This window comes from Cyanistes caeruleus, chromosome Z, assembly GCF_971803275.1.
Source record: "Cyanistes caeruleus chromosome Z, bCyaCae1.hap1.1, whole genome shotgun sequence".
NCBI lineage: Eukaryota > Metazoa > Chordata > Aves > Passeriformes > Paridae > Cyanistes > Cyanistes caeruleus.
The window spans coordinates 50166363-50192432 of NC_141732.1; the positions used below are offsets into that span (position 1 = coordinate 50166363).

The window sequence follows — 26070 nt, forward strand, 5'->3', positions numbered from 1 at the left end:
CATGCATGCTTCAGTAAGTGAAACTAATATTTGCTACTTGCCAGGATAATAATCCAAAAACTGTATAAATTTCAAACATGAAAGTGATGCCTTGAAAAGGCTGACCTAGAACAGAGGCTAGACAGAGTTAAGAATAAAGTAGGTATTTATTGAAAAGCCTTGAAGGATGCACCTTGGGCAGTCCAAGAGCCTGGCCAGGGCTACACCCAAGATGGATCTAAAAATGGTCACAAAATGGACAACTGGTTACAGCGTCTCACATCTTCATAAGTTTTGCTCCGTCTGTGTATTTGGGCTAAGTGTCCAATTCCAGCTTCAGATTACAAAGTCACATCCTTCTTGTTTTCTCTCTGCAGCCCACCGTTGTTTATGCTTTTAGGCCTGAAACTTGTAACGATTGTCCTTATCAAGCTGGAAAACGAATTGTTTTGTCTACCTACCCTGTGTAGAGAGCTCACTAACACTTCATATGAAACTCAGAACTACACACCTAGGCAGCACAGAATCTGGAACATATGAAAACTAAAACTTAAGGCAACATTTCCAAGTTAAGAGAAAGTTCCCAATTTTAACTCTGTATGACAACATACATGATGTTACTTCCAGTAACAGAAGTAACTGTGTAGCTATACCATCTGACTTTTGAAGCGTAATTTTTATGCTGAAATGAAGGAGGAGTGTTATATTTAATACTGTATGCTTAAGCTAGTATAACTTATTCCACTCTCAAGAGCTCCATGAAAAAAGATGGTGATCCATCCTTATTTGGATAAGGACAAAATGTATAACCCCATACTTAATGTATTTAGATTAGCAGCTATAGCAATTAGGATCATAGTTACCTTTGATCTCAGATTGGTTTTCTACAGTTTAATTCCACTTAATGCAATGAATTTGCATAACTCTTGCTTTACACAGCCAGGAATAAAATTTGATCTATAGAAAATTATTACCATTTTATATATATAATATATATTGAATATATAAAATATATCCACCTTTTAATCAAGGTAGTACTTATGAAAAGTGTTTATTGGTCTCTTTTCATGTTTTATTCTAAGTTCAGGGATTAAATACTTCAAACATAAATATAAAATTTATAAATAGTCCTGCGTCTTTTCTCACAGGATATTTCTAGGTCCCTAAAATATATATTCTACCCGTTCTGCAGTGGAGCATGCAATAACATTGCCCATACCAAATATGATACCCACAGTGATGAAACTAAACAATTACTGTTATGAACATATTTTGTTTTGTTAGGGGATAAATAAACCTGTGTCATAAATGTAATCAAATGTGTTTTGTACACAACATCTTCTCACAGGGAAGTCAGTACTTATGGGTCAGATAGAGCAGAATCAGACTCTCATTTCACTGACTAGATTCTGTTCCCATTACTATTTTAAAAGGCTGCATCCCCAACAGCAGCCTGATGAATGATTTAATGGACACTTGTTTCTGGTGCCTGTGTTATTCCTGTAAAGACTTTTTTTCCTCAGTTTATTTTTCCTTCATATTTTCCAATAAATCTAAGCATTAGATCATTAATATTAATATTTTATTTATTTAACTAAATCAGCAAGGCAGACATCTCATCCAATATTGATACATTGACCACGAATATATTGTAAATTGACCTGAGAAATGTAATATATCAGAATGTTAATACTGGAGAACTTAAAATGAGGCTTTCTTCAGATCCCCTTCATCTGCTCCTTAAGTCTTTTATGGCAGAATACTTTTTATGGGTTTTGTAGTCATAGTAGTTATTTAAGGAAAGCTTATGATACGAAAAACTGCTTGCAATTTTTATTTACAATCACTTGAATTAATATGTGGAGACACTTGAATTAATATGTGGAGACAAATCAACTCTCTGTAATTTGTTAAAACATCTAGCCTTGAAATACAAAGTAGATTCTCTTTTCTCACATTTTAAGGATCTCTCAAGATTATACAACAGTATTGTATAATCCAGTACAATATATTTAATACCAATCCACCAACTCCGTACACTAACAAAGCCACAATGTAACTTAAAACACTGTGTGTTACTGTACATGATGTAACCCACAGTAAGGAAATCATTGATATGTTGTGACCCTCTTTTTCTAGGGAGGGGCTGGAGAGGTCCTATTTTATAACAAAAGGAAGAAATAAGTAAATACAAATTGCTGATGTCTTTTGACTTAATTTTCTAAAGCTAGTACCAAACATATCTACAAGACAAATTGTGTACTCTGAATCCTAACAATTTGTTTTGCTATTCGCTAGAACTGTGCCTGTATGGCTCTTCATCATCAGTGTCATCAGCTATTGTGCTCAAGAGCTCATTAGATTACTGTGATGCAAATTCCCATTACAGTTTTATGTTTGCTGTATGTACAGTTGTATATTTATTGAGAGGGATCAGTTTTTGTGTACAGCTATGTTGGCATAATTATACTCACGCAAATATTTTTAATACAGGCATGGCCTAAGGTAGCACAATGTTCTGAACTTCAATAACTATCATCTACTTTATATATACTCCAAGGATTTGACAAAATCTGAATAGACTTTAAAATGTATTTCTACTCTAGACTAGCAGTCTGTATGTTAAAAAAACTTCCTGAAAGGTATATCCCACACAAAGACAAATTGCACTGGGAAGAACTATTACACAAGTGACAGACACTGTTGTACATCAGGAGTATTGTTGCACCTAATTTTGACCATTTTTTTTGTTCAAATATACTTAATAGAATCACTGCATTTTATTTCAGTCATATGCCATAGTTAAAACCTGAGCAACAGGAAAAAATAACAAGTCTCATTCTGTTCTTATCTAATCAACTGTGGCTTGTTCATTGAACAAAGATACATGGAAACAAACTAACTTATTTTTAAAATTTTATTCTGTATTTAATTAAGGCTCATGTAACACACAAAGTTGGTGGAATGGTTACAGAGCATTCAATGTCCCAGCTACAGTAGAGCATCTGTGTTTGATTAAAAAAGTAATATGCTTATGAGGCCAGACTGAACAATGGAACCTGTGAATAAAATCTTGAAAATTACTTTTCTTAGTTAAAAAATGGAAGAACTTAAAATTTAAGTTCTTTCACTTAAAAAGGTGTAATTACATACATATTTTAGTATTCAGCAAAGGAAAAGACAGCTAATAATTTGGAGTTTTTCAGTCCACCATTTGTAATAAAAGCAAGCAAGAAAAATATTGTTTAGTGATTCAACTTTTTTTCAGAATTTAATTTTCCAAATATTTTTTTTTTAAAAAAAAACAAACCATGCAACCTACAAAGACCTGTGCTTCCTAAAGTTTACACATTAAGTGTTCTGCTAAAGAGAGTGTTTGTACTGGGATTGCGTTTATTGATACTCTTGGAAATAGATAGGGCAGCATTCCATTCTAGATTCAGAACATTACATTTCTTTAAAATTTTTGTGTGCCAGAAAAAAAAAAAGCGCCAAACACCCAAAGATGCCCAGCAACCAAACAAACATCCTGTCCCACCCCCCAAAAAAACTATCAGAACTTACGATGACACTTAAGGTTAAGATCTGTTTGTAAAAGGAACCAAACCAAGCCCGAAGGCAAGCAGATACAAAGCTCACAGAGCCTCTGCAGAGCCACAGCCAACACGCCTAGTGGAGCAGCTGGGGTCCATCTGCAGGGGGTTTACTCAGTTGAGCTGCCTGAGAGCATACACACCAAAAAATTATCTTATGTAAAAGAAAAGAGGAAACTGTGACCCTGATAACATTTGCTAGGAGAAGCAGAGTTTTAGCAAATAGCAAAAGAATTCCACCTTTAGTAGAACTTATGTTTTCAGGTATTTTGTGGCCACTGCAAACGTTTCTGCATTATGTGCTTTATTCTTAGACATGTATGTATGAAACACACAGCGTCTTCCCTACTTTTAGTTAACACACTAACCAGCTGCTGCATCGAGGGAAAAGCCATCTTTTCATTAACTCTACGATCTGATAAACGATTTTGTCTAACTTCAACATGTGTTGTTTGTTGATCTTGGCATTTTAATTTTTATATATTTTTTTTTAATTTTTTTTTTAAACATTTCCAAACATTTGCCATTTTCCTCTCTTCCAGACCAGGCTCATCTTGTTGCACCTGGAGGGGTACGGCGGGTGGCTGGGCTACCAGCAAGCGGGGCCAGGCCCGGCCGCAGGCGGCACCGCACCACTGGAAGAGAGGCAGGGGCCAGCCTGCCGCCGCCTTCACTTCACGGACGAAGCGGGGAGGTAAACCGGAGCAGCTCGGCTCCCCGCTGTCATCCCGGCAAGGCGTGTGCTCCGGCAGCCGCGGGGAGACAAACTTCGCGGGAAGGGCCGCGACAACACAGCCGGCAGGGACGGGGCCGGGCACCAGCAGCGTGCCCCGCTATCCCCTGGATACCCCCGCCTACCGCCGCTGCGGGCGGCGGCCCAGCCCACCGCGGTGAGACCCGCGGGCGGGGGGTGCAGGATTAGTTTTCAGGCCGCCGGGGCGTGCCCGAGCGCGCTGCCCCCGCGGCGCGGCTCGCTCGGCGCCGCTACTCGGGGGCGGGAAGGGCGGAGAGCGGGGCCGGGCGGCGGGGCCCGCCGAGCCGCTGGGGTAAGCAGGGTGCTGGGCCGGGCGGCGGGGAGCGGGGCGAGCCCGCCCGAGTCGTCCTGCGGGGGTGCGGGCCGGGAAGGGCGGGGAGGGTCCGCCACATCGCTGGAGTTTGAGCGACCTTTTAAAACGCATTTGACTCTCGAAGTTTTATTTATTACTGTTCATTTTATCCGAAGGGTTTTCCCGGCGGGGGCGGGGGGGCTGGAGGGGAGAGAGGCCGTGGAGCTGCGGGCTGAGCCTGTTGCTGTGTCCCGGCACATCCTCCCTTCCTCCCCCCGGCCGACCGCGGACGGCGGGAGCGACTGTGGGGCCGGGCCGGGGCTCCGGCCTGCGGCGGGCGGGCGGGCGGTCCACAGGCTCGGGCGGCCTGGCGGGGCGTCGTCCCCGCGTAAACAAAAGCCGAACCTCCCCTGACATCTGCAGGGAGCCCTGCTGCCCGTTCACGCATTCCTTTTTTACCCCCTGCTGGCGTTTCGTGACGGGAGGACATCTCCTCTGCCGCCGCTGCCGTAGACCTCGCTGGCGGCCGCGGCCCTCGCCGGCACTTGTGGGCGGCAGCGTTGGCTCTCGCTCGGAGTCAGAGCCAGACAGGAGGCCCTGGCGACACTGGCGGTGTCCTCGGGCTCCAGGCGGGGCGGCGGCCGCGGCTCCTCGGGACCGGTACCTGTTGCCGTGCTGGTGTCGACGCTCCCCGCAGGTCCGACCCCGCTGTAGCGCTGCAGCAGCTCCCCGGTGCGCGTTTAAACGTAACGGGTTTGGCTGGGGGCAAGCGGAGGGCGAGGGGCCACCCGCAGTTGTGCTCTTTGATGAGTCTGGGTGCGCGAAGAAAAAGGATAGTTCATTTCTCGTGTCCCCCCTGGCTGCCAGCACCTCCCTATGTTACTGGAAAGAGCTTTAGGAAGAAAGAAAATCTCACAAAGCCGACCTTTTGAACTCCGTGTACAGCATTTAACAAATTTGATTTGCCATTTGGCTGAAAAACGTTGTGGTTTTTTGTTTGTTTTTTTTTTTTTCCTTTTCCTTGTATTTTGCTTTTATAAACACTGCGTCGTCCAGCTATATTTTTGTGTCTTATATATATAAATATTATATATTATATATATTTATTTATATATATATATATTATGAGTATAAATACAGTTTTTTGTTTTTTGTTTTTGTTTTTTTTTTACTATAAACTATTGTGTGGGAAACGTCCTTACTGGTTTTGGTGCCAGAAAGGGTGTCAGGAGTCTGTCGCCATAGGAGAGTAGAGATTTACTGAAATCAAGTGGAAGTGTCCGAGTTTTGCAGCTGCGGAAGTTCTGTTGTGTGATGCTCTGTGGTTTCCATATCACTACTGCGTTCCACAAGCAGCAACTCCTTGGTAGGGAAGAATCTAAACTGGAAAAGGGGAAAGTGGTCAAATAGTTTTTGGGAGTATTATTTGAGGATTCTGTGGAAATTGGAGTAATTGTAACACTAAAAGAAAAGAATGCAAGTGGAAAAGACATAAAGATATACCCACTTTAGCAAGCAGCATTTTTTAGACAGAGACCATCAATTTATTTTTTTTTTTAATTGTTAGCAGTTTGTAGTTGCCTATTTTTATCTCTCCTAGCTTGTTAACAGTAACATGCATGTAACATAACTGATTAGATCTGGTGTTTCGAATGGTTCCCTTAGTGCTTTGAAGAAGCTTTTCTCTAGGAACTGGATACATTCTCCCCCTCTTCTCGCAAAAGCGCGCTAGGAAAATTGGATCACTATCAGCACTAGGAAAAGAGAACTGCACTACTTACATACTAATGGATCTTTTTATTCCACCTGGCTCTGGTGGGGCTCTGGTCTGTGAATTTTTCAGAGGGGAATGCCTGCTATCTTCTCAGTCACGCAGATAGCTGTAGATGGTTTTGTTTTAACAAGTAGGACTTTATTCAGTACATTAAGAACAGTTTTAAAGACCTTTTAAATCTCCTCTCCATGTCTCACATAAAAAAAAATATAAAATAAAAATTTGTGACACGTGTTCAGTAAATTTTCTAATTTGCTTTATATTTGAGCATCCTGGTGAAGCAGTTTTGGCCAATACAATGCCATGCTGGCAGGATACTACATTATCATTGATAAGGACAGTTTTGTCTCACTGCTGGTATTCCAGACAAGTCAATACAAAAATGTGCTATTTTTGCCTGGGCAACAATAACGTATTACTTATGTAGGCTTTTCTGACCCTGGTCTTACATCTGAGACCCCAATGGTCTTGTTATAGAGCGTTAGGATTTTCAGTATATGTCACTTGTTGTCACAATACACAAAGAGAATTTTTTTTTTTCGGTTTGTAGGGAAAATGATGACTCTTTGTTGATGCTTACTGGCAGCTGTTTGGAGAGGCTTTGTATTTATTCATTTATGTATGCTGTTGTCACCTCTGTGAAGAATCCAGTGTACATTGAGGTGCAACTGCTGTAAAGTCTTTGCTTCATCAGGTTTTATATATTGCTGTTTTTAGAATGCTCTTTATAAATCAATTTGGAATACACTATGTCACACACAATTTATCAGTAGGTGAAATCATTATGATGGCTTAGACTCATTTTCCAGTTGTAATTATTAGCATGTCAGTTAACACGGATATGATATCTTATGCTGACATAGGGCTACTTACAGTGTTACAGAACACTGTTAATTACATACAGTGAACAGATTTCCAGTCCATGGAAAAGCATTTTAAGTTGCCTTGATACATTAGTGTGATGTGTACAGGAGGTTAAAAGTAGTTGAAAGCTCAAAATTCTGTTTTCATAATTGATTCAAAGTACATGGTGCTGTCAGTTCTATCACAGAATTTTTCTTCAACATACAGAACCACTACCTCTCTAAGTATTTTTGATGCATTCTGCATTTTGTTAGATTTCAAGAGGCTAGTAATGTTTTTTCCAAGTGCTTAGAGTCTTAATGTAGGATGTGCAACACTGCTTTTTTATTTCTGCTTTGAATGTTTCAAAACAATTTTCATTAGCATAGCTTTTAAATGTAGATGTCAGGCATCTCTTGCTTACTTGTTACATTCCAGGTAGTCAGTGGGAATCTACTTTGTTCCTTGTGGAACAGTACACATTAATTTTTCTTTTTGTTTGTTCTCTTCTCCCTGATGGTCATTGCTGTTTATTTTCACATCCTTTATGTGCTTAAGAAAGTGCTGTATGCAGCAGCAAAATTGCATTTGTGACAGTGGAAAAGTAGCTAGGAAAATACACTTAGAAAAGCATGAGATATTTCAATTTACTGTGAATAGTTTCCACTGCCTTAATTTTGACAAGACTTCTAGGAGTCTGGGATCCACCTTAGTTCTCCTCCTGCAGTTAGTAGCCAGCTTTTGGGAGGTAACAGGGAAAAATGGAAGAGCTGTTAGAATCTGCAGGCAAAGCAGAAAGTTTAGCAATAATGAGTATCTCCCACTTCCTGCATGGTTTGGTTTCTGTTCCTGCACCACACGGTGCTAATACTATATGCCTGTATTTGAATGACAGCCAGAAAACTGGGGAAGAAGATGACATGGGATGAAAATTATGTACTAAAGGATATCTCTAGCCTAGAGAAATCCAGGCCAGTGTTACATTAGAAGTTTCAAAATATTCTTTTGAGCAGCTGTAAAATGCATGTTGTGGTTACCTTGCTGCTTAATTGAAATATATTTAATTTTAATCTCATGCAACTCAAAGCCAAAGTTTGGGCCTAGAGATCACTCTGTGTCCTCAGAGCGCTTCAAGTAATGCAGGAGCTATGAGGCAAAGCCTATTACTATGTTTTCTATCTTTGGCATTGCATGTTTCCTAATCCATGCTATGAGCACTGGTTTCCAAGGTATTATCTAAAATGGCTTTGTAAGATAGTAGATGGAGTATCCATCAGTGAAACAGAGTAGGTTTTCTTGTAGAAACTAAGTGATTGGGTGTGAAGGAATGATCAATGCTAATGGGTCATCTTTCTGTTTTCATTAATCTTTTGTCTGTTTAGCTAAATGCCTTCTGCAATTGTAGTGGAAAGTGATCACATAAATTTGGGATGTTAAAAAAATTCTGCCACCTGTGTATTTTAGTGTTTCAGAAGTGGACAGAAGAAATGAGAGTTGCAACATGCCAGCTGTTTTCTGGCAATCAGTGTTATCAAAGAAGGATAGCATTAGAGTAGCAGAATGCGTATGTAACAGATGTTTGTTCGTTAGCATCAGAAGAATCAAATTTTGGAAGTGAAAGCTTGAAAGGGATCATCTTGAACTTTGGTTTGTTCTTAGAGTGAATACTGCATGTTTGTCACCATATATCTGTCTAAAATTCCCTGTGTTTTCTGTTCTAGTGTTTTAAAACAGAAAGAAAAAGAGAGGATGGTGAGGTTTGGGTTTTTTTCCTTTTTTTTCCTTTTTGGTTTGTTTGGCTGTTTGGTTTTTTTTTTTGTTCAAATCACAACTTGGAGCTGTGTCTTTAGAACTTGAAAATAGATTTAACTTGCTCTTTGCTTAACAGTATTTCTTCAATTTGCCAATAAAGTCTTAAGTCATACAGTCTATGTTCTTATTACTGTGAAGAGATTAATGAACTTCAGCACTGAAATACAAAAATAGTTAAATCTGCTTTGAGCTAAGCTAGTAAGCTCTTTGAGGTGTGAAGATTGTTGTATCATATATAGAAGAGCTGGTTTTTGGCTTCAGAGTCCTGTGACACAGACTGCCAGGAGATTGCAAAATGAGAAAATCAGAACTAAACTTCCCACAGAAGTTTTTTCCCCCCCTCTAGAAATCTATGATGCCATTATAAAAATAAACACTATAGCAGAATTCGGCCTTTCAACAAGTAATCATGCATGCCACTCTACTTCTCACTGGCACATTATTTCTTAAATACCTAGAAGCAAGCTGATTTAAAGGCCAGTGTGTTCTGTAGTGGGTGGTGGTGTTTATGATATGTCTCTAGTGCATTTTGGACAGATGTGTGGTTGCTTCTCCGGTACTTCCACTATGTTAATATGCCACTAAGCTGGTGCTGACAGATCCCACTTGTTAGCATGGATGTGGCACAGCAGGAGCAGTCACGCGGCTTTTTGCTGTTCCAGAGTGCAGGCAGAGCGAACAGGGGTCATCTTGGCCTGCAACATGTAGAGGCAAACACTGGTGTGCCTCAGTGCGTTGTGTCTACCTCACAGGGGGTGTCTGCGGGAAAATATTCTGACGACAGTTTTGGCCTTGCTCATGCTTATTGCTGCAGTCAACAAAAGTGTTAAGATGGCCAGCTGGGGAGGGATTTCTTGCTACTATAAACCCAGATAAGGAGAATAAACTGAGAGTTCAGAATGGATTTGTTGATGCTAGCATGGCGCTAGAGTGGTATTCACTCCTCTCTCTAAAGCATGAGGTAAATAGAAAGTAGTAATGAGTGTGTTAGCAGAGCTAAGGACTTCTTTTCATTGCAAATTAAGTGGCATAATCTCAACCTATAGATATGTTTAGGACTTGTGTCTGCTTTTAGAATCTCCTGCAGTAATTTATTAGAGTTCATACCTTCAGGATTGCATGAACGCATTGATGACCTTGGGTGCTGTCACTTGTAAAATTTCCTTTCATTTGCCTTTCACAGCACAAGAAGAATGAGATTTTAGTTAAACTGAGTCATAAGATAAAGCAATATCCAGCTATTCCAAAAGATAGACATTTTTCAGTTGCATCTCTTGTTGAGGTTGTTGCAGAGCTAAAGCAGAACAGTAAGCCTCTATTTTTCCTGAGTAGTTTCATCTGTTGAACATACGGGGTTATGTGCTTGTGTGTGTAGTGCTGTGATAAATGAAATGACTGAAAAAGGCTCAATTTCTAAGTTTTTGCACAGTTTGCTGGTTCCATCCACTACACAACTCCAAGAATAAGTATTGAGGAGGAAAGAACTGCTTTCATTGCCTTTGCCACTGAGGAAAACATCTACGAGCATGACATAAATACCTATGTTTTTAAGTAGGAGCTCTGAATAGAAGTGTTTAGTTTTAATAGTAGTAATAGTATAGTAATAGTAGTTTTAATCTAGAAAGGAAAGGTATGGGTGATTAAGGTTTGTGGAAATCAGCTTCCTTCATAATGCTTAAATAATCTCATTCAGCCCTTCCTATGTAAAATAAACTTAATTTTGTCCTGTTTTGTGGAGTGACAGGGTAGAAATACAAGATATTTGGGTTGTTTCTGAGATATGGTGATTTCTCATGCTGGGACTTTCCTTACCAAATAAGGAAAAAAAAATATGAATGCTTATTTTTATTTAAAGGCATAATTTGTATCATGGAGGAACATTACTTTGACAAAGTCAGGTTTAAGGGGTCTGAATATTGTACATTGTCCTAAAAAGGGTTAGCAGTGATTCTCTATCAATTGTCAAATTCAGATGCAATCTTCAGAGAGGTTGTGGACTCCCCATTCTTTCAGTGTGCTGGACTGGGCTCTGAGTAACCAGGTCTAGTAGAAAGTTCTCTGCCCATGGCAGTAGGGCTGGAACTAGATGATCTTTAAGCTCTCTTCCAACATAAACCATTCTGTGATTCTGTGAATAAAACTGATAGGAAGCTCCAGGTGCATTGAAACTAGGGAAGTCATATTTTTATGGGACTAGGGAAGTTCCATAAGGTGGAACTTGAGACCATTTTAGTCCCATTTGGTGTGCTTTTTCTGCACAAACTGCAAATAGTATAGGCTGGACAGAATGATCAGGTTCTATAACTAATGATCCTGTTAGGCTGTCTTATCCAGTGATCTGTCAACATCATTCCTTTTCCTCTTTTTATCTGAAGTCTCAAGAAAAAAATCACTTGAGTGTTTAGAGATCACTGCTCTGCATATTTTAAAATTCTATAGATTCAATTGGGGATGCTGTACTGGAGTATTTTCCTACTACAAAGAAAACAAAAGCATCATTATGAAAGATAAGATCATATTCTTATGATCAGTTCATATACCTTCAATGATATCTGAGCTCCTCAGTTCTCTTCAGTTATCATCAAACATGTTCTGTCACTGCAAATTTTTGAGCAATTGCAAGGGTACCTTTTTAAAAAGCCTCAAAAAACCCCAAAGCAGCAAAAAACAATAAGCAAAGCAGTTTCAGAATTTTTTTCTCCCAGTCTAGGATTTCCTTCCTGGAAACCCACACTGATGAAAACTCAGTTCCAATAGGTATCAATAGTAGAGGCTCTAGTGTGAAAGTCCTGCAAGCCTGTAGCCTTGTGGTTTATACGACTTTTCTTTCAAAGGTGACTGTAAAAAATGTTCTGTGGCTCATGCACCTGAAATTGTCAACACAGAGCTTGAAAACTGATCCCGCAGGGAATGTCTTTTGTGAATCACTGAAAAGGAAAGCAATGAAACAGTGTAAAATATCATTGGCAGCTATGATTCATAGTGTCTGATTAAAGCAGTGAAGGACATGTTGTGCAACACTATTCAGACAGCTGCTTTGATATGGAAATACAAATATATTACAAAGTATATTCCTAAAGCAATTTTCAGAAAGGTTGTGAGCACCAAAGGGAGTCAGAATATGGTCATCTGAGGTTATTTTAATTATCTGTGGAGATAGTTTTTTTTGTGGATTGTTATTTTGCTATTTATTGCTTTCAAAAGTCAAGCTTCTTTCTTTCCCTTAAGAGCTTAGTATTTCTATAAATGTGACCTCTTTTTCTTTCTGTTACTTTTCAGGAAAATATTTACTGTCTCTTTCCAGTGTTGAAATTGAAGCTGAGAAGCAGAAAAGATGTTGGAAACAATTGGTAATTTTTTTTCATTTGTATCACAGTCTTTTTGTGGCCAAATTGAGTGTGTGTGATAGATATGGGATATGGGTGTATATCACTGAGAGAGGTTTTGAAAAAACATAATCTACTGTGCTTAGAAATGCATTTTGTGTTTGGGTTTTTGTATTTGAAAACAAAAGTTGTACAATTATATGTTTAATGTATTTAAATTTTAGCCTTCTTGTCTTGATTTCTTTGTTTTAATTTTTCTTGAATTAAAAATTTTTGCATGGAAAAGACAAATGTTTTCTATTATGACTGTTTATGCCACTATTTATTTACAGTGGACTGTAGCCATAGTTCACGCAACTGAATTTCAATGAAGGCTCTTTCATTTTTGTAACCCACTTCTTGATGGAGAAAAATACAATTTTCATTGGCTTCTGATTTATGCTTTGCCTCTGAGTTCCTGCTTCATTAGACAGGCTCTTTCTTTTTGTTCAAAACGGAGCCATTCAAGTTCTCTGTAGTTTGGACAATAAAAAGGCTTATATTTAAACGTGTTACCTTGTGTGGCTGTTTCTGTTCTGCTACTGACTAGGAATGATTATTGCTACAGATACACATCGGGCCCTCCAGGCAATGGAGCGCTTACAGGCAAAACTTCGGGATCGAGGTGATATTGCAAATGAGGAGAAACTGAGCCTATTAAAATCAGTGCTCCAGAGTCCTCTCTTTAACCAAATTCTGAGCCTTCAGACTTCTGTTCAACAACTGAGAGATCAGGTAGGAAAAGCAGTCTTGTAAGTGCAAGGGGAAACTTGCTAAGGTAATCCAAAAGGTTGTGTGTTTCTGCTTGTTGAATAGTGAAATAGCTTAAACTGAACATCTGATCCAAGTGTTCGGGGACATATCCCATTAACTTTTTGAGGCTGTTTTTTGTGTAAGTGATTTTTGTGTATATGTTCGTTGTTTAAAATGTGCAGGGTATGGAAATGGTGGTATGGGTGGGGGTTAACATAAAGCTTTTTTTCTCTGCCCTTCAGAAGAAGGTTGTTTTCTATAAGGTCTAGGACCTTTTTCCTAGGAGCCTTTTATTGCTCTTTTGTGTCTTACCCTGCTAAAATGAGGATGTAGAGGGAAGCTGTGGAATGGTTGACTTCACAAAGATATGAAGAACTATTTCGTACTAGGAATAAAAGATCAAAGTGAAGCCAGAGCTCCTGCCTCCTTTTTGCTTGCTCAGGGTATTAAGTATTCATTTTCCACATATTTTCAATAAGCTTGAGAAAAGGGTCAGCAACTTGGCTATATTGACTTTATTTGTTGCTATAATTTTCTTGTCAGCAGAATAAAAATTTGAAAAATACAGAAATTCAGTTCAGTAACTGAATTAGGACTAAACTATGTATCTGGCTTTACAAATCATTCTTCCTGTTGACTCCTGCAAGATGGCCAGCTCTGTCTGGTATGCAGAATTGCTGAAATGGGAGCCAGCAGACTCTGTACATGAACCTTATGGTCAGTGTGGAGCCCCATCTGGTCTCTGACCAGACTGTGGTAAGGAGGATTCCTCACAATCCTCACAGTACTTCAGCTGTGTGGCAGAAGAATGCCTTGTGGCCCTTTATTGATTCTTGTGGTTTTGCACAGACAAGAAATAAGTTAGGATGCTGTCTATGCTGTATTCATCACAATGTTTTTCAGATTTAGTCTGTTTAGTATTTAGAGACTTGATGACATTGGAGTAATTTAAAAAAATCTCAGGGGAAAAAAAAAAAACCTGTCCTGAGGGTTTGTTTGCGCTGCTATTTGAAAATGAGGATTTATCAGTGACATCCAGAAATTGTATGAATTATGTGGTGAAGACCCTGGGATCCTTTCTCACCCTGTAGTGAGAAATAAAAGTATGCATGAAACATTAATAAAACTTTGGTAAAGTGGCAAATTAAATTTTCACTTCTGGACATTAACTGTGAAGTTAAAGGATGGATATATTTTTAAATACACTTGTCTAAATTAGAGAATGAACCAGAAGATAATAGGATGGGTAATTTAAGGCATATATTTTTTGAAAAACAAGCAGTAACTTCACTTTTTGTCCTGACTCTGCAGATTTATCTGTGAAGTAATTTTAGTGATCTGTACATGTTGCTTAGTAGGTACCCTGTCTAGCTGACAGGGGAGCTATTTGAATGTGAATTCCCATTTTTTTATGTGTGCTTATATGAAGACTTACGCATGTAAATATATGTTTCCAGCATTCTTGGATTTGTGTCAGTTCTTAATCCTGTGGTTTTTCTGTAGAATTTCTTCCCTGCAATATAACATGAGGTTATTTGTTTTTATTTTATGCTATTTAAATATTTACAAAGCATACTGAAACAGGACAAAGAATAAAAGCATGACATAGGCAATTATGTTAAAAATACTTCTGTTTTCTAAAGTTCACTTTTGAGGACACCATTCAGGGACACCCTTTTTATGACTGTTAGGGTGCTGTGCTCTTGAAGCTCTTAAGCTATAGGTTGATGAAAACTGCAAGGCATGTGAGTAGTGACCAGGGTTTTTGGCCAAGCTGTGCCAGACTAAGGAGGCAAGTTGTGTCCTAACAGTTGTAGTCAGAGCCATGTTCAAGACAGGATGACAAATGGTGCTGAGTTCTGCAATGACAAGATGTTGCAGCCTCTACCCACTGGAGACTAAGACGGTTACATTTTTTTTATGGTTAATGATGAATTGCAGTAACAGTTGAATAAGGATTTGATTCTTTTCAAGGTGAAGTGTGACAATCTGTTTAACTGCTCCTATGTTTTCTATGAGTTCTTAAAGCGCTGCAAGACTACTGCAAAATTCTCGGGGAGGTCATCTTTTAGGACAGTGTAATTTGAAAGAGGGGGTGGGAGAAGAGAAGCCAGAATGGCAGATTACTTTACAAGTCAAACAGATTTGTTGCAAGTGTCCCACCAGAAGCAAGTCAGCCAGTGAGACTTCATCGTGGGCCTCTAGGGTCATCAATCAGTTTAAAGGTAAGGACGTATTCCTGGCTTGAGGCACTGTGTCTGGAGGGCATAGAGGTGATAGTGAAAGTCCTGCCCTCTGTTTGTGCAGTATGTGGACTGAGTGGTATGTTGCTTTATCTTGAGGCATGGTGCTAAAGTCAGCAAATCCAATGCCTTGGTTCTTATTGGTGGGCTTTAAAGTTGTGGGTATTTTTTTTTCTTAAATGAGCAAGCAGGATTTGTTTGTACTGCAAAACTGTCATATTGAAGTTAACCAAAGAGGAAAAGTCTAGGCACAACAAAGAGCTGTTTTTTTGTGAATTACTGTTCTGACTTCACAAGTCTTTTGAGCTGGGGAGCACTGAAGGAACCAGTTTTTTTCCTGTCTTTCTGTCCTTGTTCTTCAGTTAATGCTTGTTTTTCCATGCTGAGGAGCAGTCTTGTTGTTTGAAGATAATGCAGAGACAGAGAAGAAAAACAGAGATTGTGATGTTTTAAATATTTAAATAGTATTTTTGTTTCTTTATGGAATATTTTAAAGAAAATATTGTCAGACCATGCTAACATTCCTGTCCTGCTTCCCTTCTATTCCTTTTGTCACTCAGTTGTTCACCTCCTCCTCCCCACCTCCTCCTGCCTCCTTTCCACTCAGAGTCCTGCCAGAACAAAGTATCTGGTGGTGGGCTCAGATGGGAGGGCTGCATTTCTCAGTTTTGAGGTCTTTTTTTGTTTGGTGGTTTGTTTTTTTGTTTGAGGTTTTTTTGGTGGGGTTGTTTTTGTTTGGTTTGTTTAGTTGTTTGCTTGTTTGGGTTTTTTCTGTTCTGTTTTTTGGTTTTCTTGTTTTATTTTCACTTGTGAGTTTGACCATAGCTTTTCCTTTACAATGTAGTGGTGGGTAGTAGCTGGGTGTCAGTGCAAGAGAAGATTTAGGGAAGAAGTAGAAACTGTCTTTTCATATTGCTTATCAACAGTGTTAACTCTGTATTTTGCACAACTAGAGATGTTTAGTTCATGTTTTTGAATCCCTTTTGGCAACAATAATATTTGCTCTTTTAAGTGAAGTGATCACAAGAAATGCTAATTTGGGATGATCTTCATCTGCTCTGAGGATGGAGTCATAAAGGTGCAGCCAGCAGAGTGGTGCTGGTGCCAGTTCCTGTTCCTGGGAGCTCAGGGCCTTTCCCTGCTGTTGTTGCATGTTCTTTGGCTTGTGCTTCCTCACTTCCAGTGTGATTGCTGTTGCAGCAGGCCTTTTTGCTACTCAGGAATCCTACAATCAGTCTTGTGCTTCTTGGCGTGTCCAGGGCTGATGCTCAGTGGCTGGAGTGCAGAAATACTGAACATTTCTTTTTGTCTAATGTTGAGGACATTGTTTTAAGTGTTGTTTTTTTGTTAAAAGAAGTGTTTTGAGCTACTGCATGTAAGCACTTAAAATTTGATTGTATTTAGTGTCTATCTGTGTGACTAAAACATAAATTTTGTCATACTAAGTGGCATTTATTAATTTTTCTTTTTATCATATACAAGTTATGTCTACATTGGAGATATTGTTGCCATAAGTAGAAAGCCAATTAAGGAAAAATAGCATAAGAAAGCTTATAAAACAAAGCAGTAATGTTTCATACTGTAATTAAACAATCATGGTGCTATAAAACTACTTTTTAATGGAATTATGGTGATTGTATTACTGCAAAGTAGTGCAATTTATAAATTATGAAAAATATTTAATTTTAAGATTTCCACTTGTGGCTTATTGCTCCCCCTGGAATGACCTACACTTCCGTGGTTAGCAAGAATATATAGCAGTTATTCTCTACCTTTTCATGCTCATTCTATATATAGCTTATGCCTAGATTTCAGGGGTCACATAGAAGAGAGTGATCATCACATTTCTGTTTATAATTTGTCTCAGAATTCTGAACTTCTACCTTAAGTACTACTGTAAATGTCACTATAAATGTTGTTATAGTTTTTAAGGTGTAACAGTGTCTGTTTCAGAAGAGATGTGAAATACGAGGTTTTTGCACACACATACAGAAAACTTTGTTAACAGTTTAACATTTTTAATTTTTTTTCTAGGAATTTCAGAGATCAGATGACATTTTATGTGAGGTTTGCTTCATGTGCTAATCACATCCTCCATTAAACATGAGCTGTGCTTTGTTGCAGTTGGGTCTGGGTGTCTGTCCGACCCCCAGCTCTGCCAGCAACAATCCCAGATAGACATCCTGGGAAGGAGCCGCTGTCTGGGGAGTTCCAGGCAATTTCCAGCCAGGGGTAATCCTTAGGACCTTGGCCTGAGGCTTCCAGTGATCTGCTGTTTTAGAAGTGATTTCTGATCTTGCCATGATCAGCTCAGATCAGCCCAGCCAGCTCCACTCATGGGTTACACCAGCTACACATAGACGAGAGATGGGAGACCATGTGGCATTACACAGGGTCCTTTATTGCAGGTTTCAGCAAAGGGGCCAGTGATGATCTGGGCAAAAGCCAGGGTTTTTATCAGGAAAGGAAGAACTGGAAAAGGGGCCAGCAGTCTGAGACCAGGATAAGATGCCCAGTAGTTAACAGGGAGATAACATAGGGTCCTGAATCAGGAAGGAGTCCACAGCTTAGTCACCATGACTAAGTGGTTTTGTCTTATCTTGGGGCAGATTTCCAGGGAGGGAGCCTATCAGAGGACTGGGCTTCCTCCACAACTTCTCTCTCTGTATTTAGTAAAAAGGCATCTCCTATAGTTCTTTCGAAGCAACAGAGAAATCATGAGAACATAGCTAATACAAAAATAATCACAGTAAAAATCAAAAAAATTCCCTTAACTAAAGATGACACCCATCCTGTTAGTCCCCATTGACTGAAAAGGTAATTTTCATCTTTGGACAGGGATGGGGCTTCTGAAAGGGAATATAAGCAAAATTTGTTGTCTTTATTGGGGGAAGGGGGCAGGGGGAGGCTTAATGTTTTCTCCCTCATCCCTTTCCCCCATTCCTTCTCCCCTTTTTCTATTTACTGAAAACTGAGGACAGGGAAGGTAGGTAGGTTCTGAAGAGGTTCTGGCAAGGGTTGAGGGAAGGGAACATGAGGGTTTTTAGGGAAAGAGGGGTAACAATATATAAACTAGGGAGCAATTTGTGGCCAGATTGTATCTGGCCTATGGCTTGGCTGATGGAGAAGCATCTTGTTCAGTTCTCGGTTTTGTCTGCTGTTGTCTGATGGGATGGTCTTCTCTCTGGTTTGTGGACGCTTGGCGACGTCTTCATTTCCAGGCTGAATTGGTCTGGCTTTGTGGGGGTCTTGTATTTGACTCAGGAGAATTCTTGTCAGTGTCCATGGGGGCACTGTTTGCAGTGCCTAGATATGGCTTTATGTTTTTTTCCTGGGAACCATCTTGGGCCGGATGGTAATCTTCCCCAGGTAATCAGTTGGAATGGCCCAGAAACCTGACATGTCTCTGGTCCTTTACTGGTGGCTTCTCGGTGAGCTTAGCTTGGGCTGAATTTGAGAAATGACAAAGGATTGGATGGTCAGGCTCAGATGCTGTACGATTTAGGTAGTTAATGACATAGAGAGCCTTACAAAGTCTTTTGACAGGGCTCGTAATTTATGCTTCTCTCCATTATTGATGGAGGACTCTTTTGAGGGTTTGATGAGTCCTTTCTTTGATGGATTGTCCTGTGGGATTTGCATGTATGCCTTTATTGTGTTCTATTCGCTGCTCACTGAAGAACTCTTTTAGCCTATGAGAGGCATAGGCAGGTCCATTGTCTGTTTTGATGTTTTTTAGGACTCCCGGAATGGCAAATGCAAGAAGAAAATACTTAATGGTGTGAGTGGCATTCTCCTCTATGTGAGCTGATGCAAATACTGCTCCAGAAAATGTGTCAACGGACACATGCACATGTTTAGACCTTCCAAAAGGTGGGAAGTGAGTCACGTCAGTTTGCCACAACTGACAGCTGTTCAGGCCTCAGGGATTGGCCCCATAGATGGTATCTGGAAATTCTGGCAGTTTGGGCATGTTGCTATAATAGCTTTTGCTTGGTCTTCTGAGAGCTTGAACATTCTGATGAGGGCAGGTACATTTTGATGATAAAATGAATGTGACAACTTTGCCTGAGCAAAGATGTCAAGGACATTAGCAGTTTCTACTGGCATGGCCAGTGCATCTGCCTTCTTGTTCCCTTCTGTGATGGCACCTGGCAAATCAGTGTGTAACCTCCCGTGCATAATATGGTAAGGTTGTTTTCTGTGGGATATTAAATGAGTTAATTTGGAGATCAATTGGTGTAATTTTGGATTGGAAACATTTTTGAGAAAAATGCGTTCTGCCCTTATAGCTATACCAGCAACACAAGCTGAATCTGTGACCAAATTAAAGGATTTGTCTTTGAATTTCTCAAAGGCTCTGACAACAGCTGCTAACTCAGCTATCTGTGGAGATCCTTCCACTGTTTGGAGAAAAGATTCCCACTTTTGAGTCTTGGGGTCCTTCCAGGTCATTACAGACTTGTGGAACAACCCTGAACCATCTGTAAAAATGGTTAGAGCTTTGAGAGGTGTCCTGCTTTGGACTAATTTTGGGGTCAGATTAAAGGCCGCATTAAAAAGTTAGTGTTTTAGTATGTGCATGGAAATTTGTCCTGTATAGCTATCTGGGGCAAACTGGGGTTTTTCATTGGTCTGGAGCAAATGCTCTAGGTCTCCAGTGGGAGGTATATGCATGTGAACTCATACCCTGCAAGACAGCGGAGGCGAGTCCTATTTTTTTTTATTAGATGTGCCATGATTTCTTGAAAGGTGGTAGTTGTTTTTGTAGGCTGGTTGTTTGTAAAGATCCTTTCAAGTATCAGTAGAGGGTCTCTGAGTTGAGGGTCCCATTGGAAAATCAATCCATGAAAATGGCGGGACCTTTCCCAAAATGACAAACTGGAAAGGCAGGCTGGGCTTGAACCGATGAGCTTGGCATGAAGACAGGGATTCTTGGATTTTGGTGATGGTATCTTGGGCTTCTGGTGTGAGGGCACATGGAGAGTCCAGGTCTCCACTGCCACGGAGAAGATGGAACAGGGGGACGAGGTCCTCTGATGTAATTCCAGTTAGGAGACAGATCTAGTTGGTGGACCCGCATAAACTGTGCAAGTCTCTCAGGGTCTTTGGGTCATCTTGGATGGTGAACTTCTGGGGTATGATGGTTTTTTCATGAATTTGGAGTCTGAGATGAGTCTGTGGGCTACTGTACTGCATTTTGTCCTCATGAATCTCGAATCCTGCTTTCTCTATGGTTTCAATGGTCTTTTTAACTGCTTTGTCCATGTAAGTCTTTTCTGATGCACAGACCAGGATATCATCCATGTAGTGATGGATGACTGCATCTGGGAATAGCTTCTGGACAGGGGTCAGAATGTGAGCAACGTACCAATGGCATAGTAGGACTGTTCTTGAGGCCTTGAGGTAGATAAAGCCAGTGATATCTTTTGAGTGGAGCCTCTCTTGTTAAGAGAGGAGATGGAGAAGGCAAAGCGGGAGGCATTTTGGGGGTGCAGCGGAATGCTAAAGAAACAGTCTTTGATGTCTATGATGGCAAGAGTCCAGTCTTGAGGCAGCATCGATTGTGAGGACAGGCCAGGCCGAAGGGTACCCATGTCCTCAGTGATCTCATTGATCTTGCGAAGATCATGTAAAAGTCTCCATCTGTCCTTTCCAGGCTTTTTCAGCACGAAGACTGGGGAGTTCCAGGGGCTGGTGGTCTTGATGATGTCGCCTTTGGCAAGCTGCTCTTCAACTAGGTCTTGTAGTATGCGCAATTTTACCTTTGAGAGGGGCCATTGCTCGATGCAGACTGGGTCCTCATGTTTTCAAGTCAGCCCAGGGTTAGATGGCAGCATGCAGTCCTCAGTGGCCCCAGTCAGAAATTCCAGCTGGGAAGGAAGCCCCACACTAGGATAGAAGGTCCCTACCCCATAGGGTGATGGCAGCCCTTACCATGAATGGCCAGATGGTTGCCAGCTTGCCTTCAGGTCCTTTGTCGATGACATTCTGCTTGCTGCGCATAGACACTGTGACTCCACCAATCCCTGAAATCATGCCTGCCACAGGCTGCAGTTCCCAGTTCACTGGCCACTCTGAGCAGGCAGTGATGGTCACGTCTGCTGCAGTGTTAAGCATCCCTGGTTGGTAGATTTTCTCTCCCTTGCAGAATAAGCCGCACTCAATGGTAGGCTTATTTGAGCCCACAGTCTGTGCCCACATTATTGTGGGGTTGAGTCGTTCCATGCGGTTCAGTGGAAATAGAAAGGCTTGCGCAGTCGGGATTCCCTGTGAAAGGTAAAAGGGCGTGTCCATGCAGCATAGCTGGACAGAGATTTCTTGTCCAGGGTACATTGTTCATACTTCTGGAAAAACAAAAATTTCATTTGGACCATGGAAAGTGTCACCTATAATTAGGAAGTCCCAGGGACTATCTTTTGGTCTATGCTTTCCTGTGGGAACATGGTAAAGGCATTCCTCTGTAAAGGCAATGAAAGTGCTGTTACCAGCTGGCACCTGGTTCCCATCGGTATATTTCTGTGTGTTGGATCCTCCTCATGTGGCTTGGGATCTCCTGGGATGATGCACTGTGCTGCGTCCCACCCTCCTGGTCCTGGCGGTCTGATATAAATCTCACAGTTGGGACGGAATGAGATGGCTTTTGATTTGTTGTCTGCGCATGGGGCTAAGCTTACCATGCTGCACTGGAAGTTTCCTGAGTGCTGCTGGTGTTGCTGTGGTCTCTGGGGCCTTTAGAAGCCAGTGCAGAGGTCTTGGGTGGGTGACCTCTCTGGGCAGTCCTTTATAAAGCGTCCAAATTCCCCACAATTGAAACAGCAAACACTGTATTTGGAAGTTACCCCTGCAAATGCTCCAGAAACCCCTTCAGCGATGCCTTTAGCAACCACCTGGACAACTGTGTTTTCAGTGGACAAATGGTGTGTACAGCTTTCCACCAGTAGGTTCTGTGTCCAAGGGTAAAGTCCTCAGAACAGTTTTACATTGTTCATCAGCATTCTTTATAGCTAGTTTACTCAGATGTTCCTTTTGTGCCTCTTTATTCTCTATTTGTTTTTCCAAGGCATCCTTTAATCTATCCACAAATTTAATAAAACTCTCATCCACCCCTTAGGAAAATGTAGGGTGGGAGTAGAGTCGTCTGGAGTGAGGAACAATGATGTTTTTGCTGCAATATGTCTTGCAGTGTTTCCTCAGGTAAAGTGTTAGCTTGTTCTGAGGGTTTTTATAGGTCATTTTCTCATGCTAGCTGTTCAACAGTAAAATTTGCATATTTGCATCTTTAGAATATTTGTCAGATAATGTTTTTAAATGTTTTTTCCAATGCCTTTCCCATAGCACATGTTCATCAGGGGAAAGAAGGCATTGCACAATATTTTTGACATAGTGTGGTACTAAAATGTGTGCAGAGAAAATGGCCTCTAGGCAATTACTAAAGAGATGTGTTCCTCGTCCATGTTCTTTGGCTGTTTCGCAAAGGTCTGTAAGTTCTTTGTTAGTAATGGGCTGCCGCACCGTTCTGTTTGTTGCACCATTCCTACTTTTTATAAGTTACTGGGAACGCAGGTATCTTTTGAGCTAACTGCCATTCACCTGCCTGAGTGTCTTGAAAGCAATTTATTGCCCAAGGGTCAGTTTCATCTGAATCAGTCAGTTGCGTTGCTGTCGCTGTCATCCTCAGTGGAGAATGCAGGGCATGCATCTGTGCGATGCCTCATGGAGTGCACCAAGGGTGCCTGGAGCGGGGCCTTGTGGGGCCGGCAGGGCGCAGCCGGGCCGTGGGGAAGCTTCGGTGGGGCTGGCAGGGCGCAGCCTGGCCCCAGGGAAGCTGTGGTGGGGCGGCAGTGCCGGTGCTGCCAGCTGTGTGTGGCGGCTGCGGGTCTCAGCAGCGCCGGGTGCCGGGTTTTGCAGCGGTGTAGCAGCAGAAGCTGCGGCTGAGGCGGCGGAAGCCGCAGCAGGAGGAAAAGCCGTGTGGGGGGCGGGGGGGAAGAAACCGTGTGTGGGGAGAAAGCAGCGGGAGGGGCAGGGGGAGCCACAGGAGGGACAGGGGTAGCCACGGGCGGCGCGAGTGTCGGCGGCAGAGCCGCTCGCATGCTGGGCGCCGTGTGCTGGCCGAGCCGGGGTGGCGTCCCACCGCACTCGCACTGTGCAGCCGCCGGGAGTGACGGGATGGCTGCCTGTGGGGGCCCCGGGAGAGGCGGGGAACAGCCAGCATTGTGCCATGCGGCAGCGTGGGGTAGGGATAGAGACAGGATGTGGTGGGGTGTTGGGGAGCGGGGAGCAGAGCGGGGCTGGGGGGAGGAAGCACGGTAGAGGGCGATAGGAATAGGCAGAAGTGGGAGGGGAGGGTGCAAAGAATCAGTGCAGCGCATGGGGGGTTGTGCCAGGGGAGGGAGGTTGGCTAGGGTTAGAGCAGGTCCCACACTCCCCGCCTCAGCAAGCGGGGAAGGAGAGGAGGGGACGTCTCTGTACGGAAGCAGGGCGGATCCCCTGCTCCCTGGTCCAGCGAGCGGGGTGGGCATTGCCCCCAGGGAGAGTGCCTGGAGGGGGAGGCGGGGGGGGGCAGAGGCTGGCCCTGGAGGGAGTGGGGAGACAGACTGTGGAGGGGGTCGAGGTGGAAAAACTGGTTTTGCAGGTTGTAGGTCAGAGTCAGGGTCATTTGCAGTTGTATGGGGGAAGAGAAGATACCTGAGAGCAATTGGGGGTTGGAAGGAGAGGTTTTAAAGGGAGAAGGCTTTTATTCTACAGTTTTAGTTATAATGTGAAATAAGGGTATAAAACCCTTAAGTGTAACTGAAAGATCTCCGTTAACTTGACAGACATAGATTTTGATCCCTACACTATCCGAGGAAGAGTTGAGACAGACAGACTGTTCGTTTAGAGTCAAGGAAATGCTTAGAAATCCAGTGAATAAATGCTTTTAGGTTCGCTTTAGAGAGACTTCTTTTAGAGAAAGAGAAACTGTTAGCAGATATGATTTGTAGAATTTGGGAGTATAGGTCTCTCTCAGCTGGGATCACTGAAACTTCCGTAGTTTTAACCCCACACTGGTAGTCCAGGTCCCAGCCCAGCAGAAAAAAGAGGAAAAGAAACCCAAAAAGGCCCAGGGAAATAAAGCAGTGTGCAGAAAAATGCTGGGTTAACTTACAACTCTCAGCTGGTTGGGTGAAAATAAAACTGCTGAGTGGGTGCTCGGCTTTTATTCCAGTCCTTGGGGTTTCTTCTCCCAGGTGGTGACTGCAAAGGTGTTGGAACTGCCTTGTTGGATACTCTGTGACAGAGAAGGTGTCTTCAGAGGGGTGAGGATCTGAACGGTGCTTCAGTTCTGAGGCTGTGCTCTGCGGGATGATGCTCTGTCCCAGGACCCAGGTGGTTTCAAGGTTCCAACGTGGAGTTCCGTTGAGGCTGGGTCTGGGTGTCTGTCCGACCCCCAGCTCTGCCAGCAACAATCCCAGATAGACATCCCAGGGAGGAGCCGCTGTCTGGGGAGTTCCAGGCAGTTTCCAGCCAGGGGTAATCCTTAGGACCTCGGCCTGAGGCTTCCAGTGATCAGCTGTTTTAGAAATGATTTCTGATCTTGCCATGATCAGCTCAGATCAGCCCAGCCAGCTCCACTCATGGGTTACCACAGCTACACATAGACAAGAGACAGGAGACCATATGGTGTTCCACAGGAGTTCTTTAGTGCAGACTTCAGTGATCTACTCCTGATCTGGGCAAAAACCGGGATTTTTATCAGGAAAGGAAGAATTGGAAAAGGGGCCAGCGGTCTGAGACCAGGATAAGATGCCCAGTTGTTAACAGGGAGATAACATAGGGTCCTGAATCAAGAAGGGGTCCACAGCTTAGTCACCATGACTAAGTGGTTTTGTCTTATCTTGGGGCAGATTTCCAGGGAGGGAGCCTATCAGAGGACTGGGCTTCCTCCACAGTGTTTGTTTAAAAGAGTGTGATGAAAATGAGATGTTGCTGTCAAGTGCTCTTGATGTGACGGTGTTCAGTACTGTGTTGTAGCTGTGCTGTTGTACAGCTACAAAAAATTTTGAAATTTTGAGGAGAAGCTTTTAAAGTTCTAGTTAATCTAGTGTGAATTGGAAGGTTATTTTTTCCTTTTCCTGCAATATATATAGTATGCAAGACTTATTTTCAGTGGTATTTTAACCATTATGAAAATAAATAGTGTTTTCAGAATAGTGGAATTGTTACTAAGTTATGTGTATTAGAAGAACATGAATATGAACATGAAAAAATTCCATCTTTTGCTTTGAAAGGCAGAAGAAATGGGAGAAGTCATGCCCCAGCTCACAAAAGTATGGAGAAAGGCTGAAGTAAACAGAGAAAGTGATCACTATATTGCCAATTTGAACAGGACTTGGTCAGTGAAAACACAATGTAAAAACATGAGAATTATGTAATGTAAAAACATGCAAATTATCTATTAGGCAGAAAACCATAATTCCCTAAGGACATTGCCTTATCTTTTTTGAAGAAGTCCTTCAAACTTGAGTACAGAAAAGCATGGTGATACTGGGCAGATGTTCAGGTGGAAGTTAAAGTAGGCATTATAGCTACTCTGCTCCTAGAACATTGCAAACAGTGCAATGACCTGCCTAAAGCAATCAAACCACTGTTCAGTAGTACTAGGAGAACACCCTTAAGTCA

General features: G+C 41.9%; 1 protein-coding gene across 50 annotated transcripts in view; it reads left to right on the forward strand.

The window, feature by feature from the left end:
* Positions 1-4495: 4495 nt before the first annotated feature.
* MPDZ (multiple PDZ domain crumbs cell polarity complex component) overlaps positions 4496-26070 on the forward strand; it is a 102051-nt gene continuing 80476 nt past the window's right edge. For 48 of the 50 annotated variants that reach the window (XM_086869985.1, XM_086869986.1, XM_086869990.1 and 45 more), the window contains exons 1-3: positions 4496-4618; positions 12327-12397; positions 12981-13147. In XM_086869985.1, the coding sequence (XP_086726111.1) occupies positions 12382-12397; positions 12981-13147 (183 nt within the window). In that variant the 5' untranslated portion in view covers positions 4496-4618; positions 12327-12381. Of the gene's footprint in view, positions 4619-12326; positions 12398-12964; positions 13148-26070 lie in introns of those variants that run through there. The other 2 variants (XM_086870037.1, XM_086870038.1) reach the window with 1 other exon arrangement.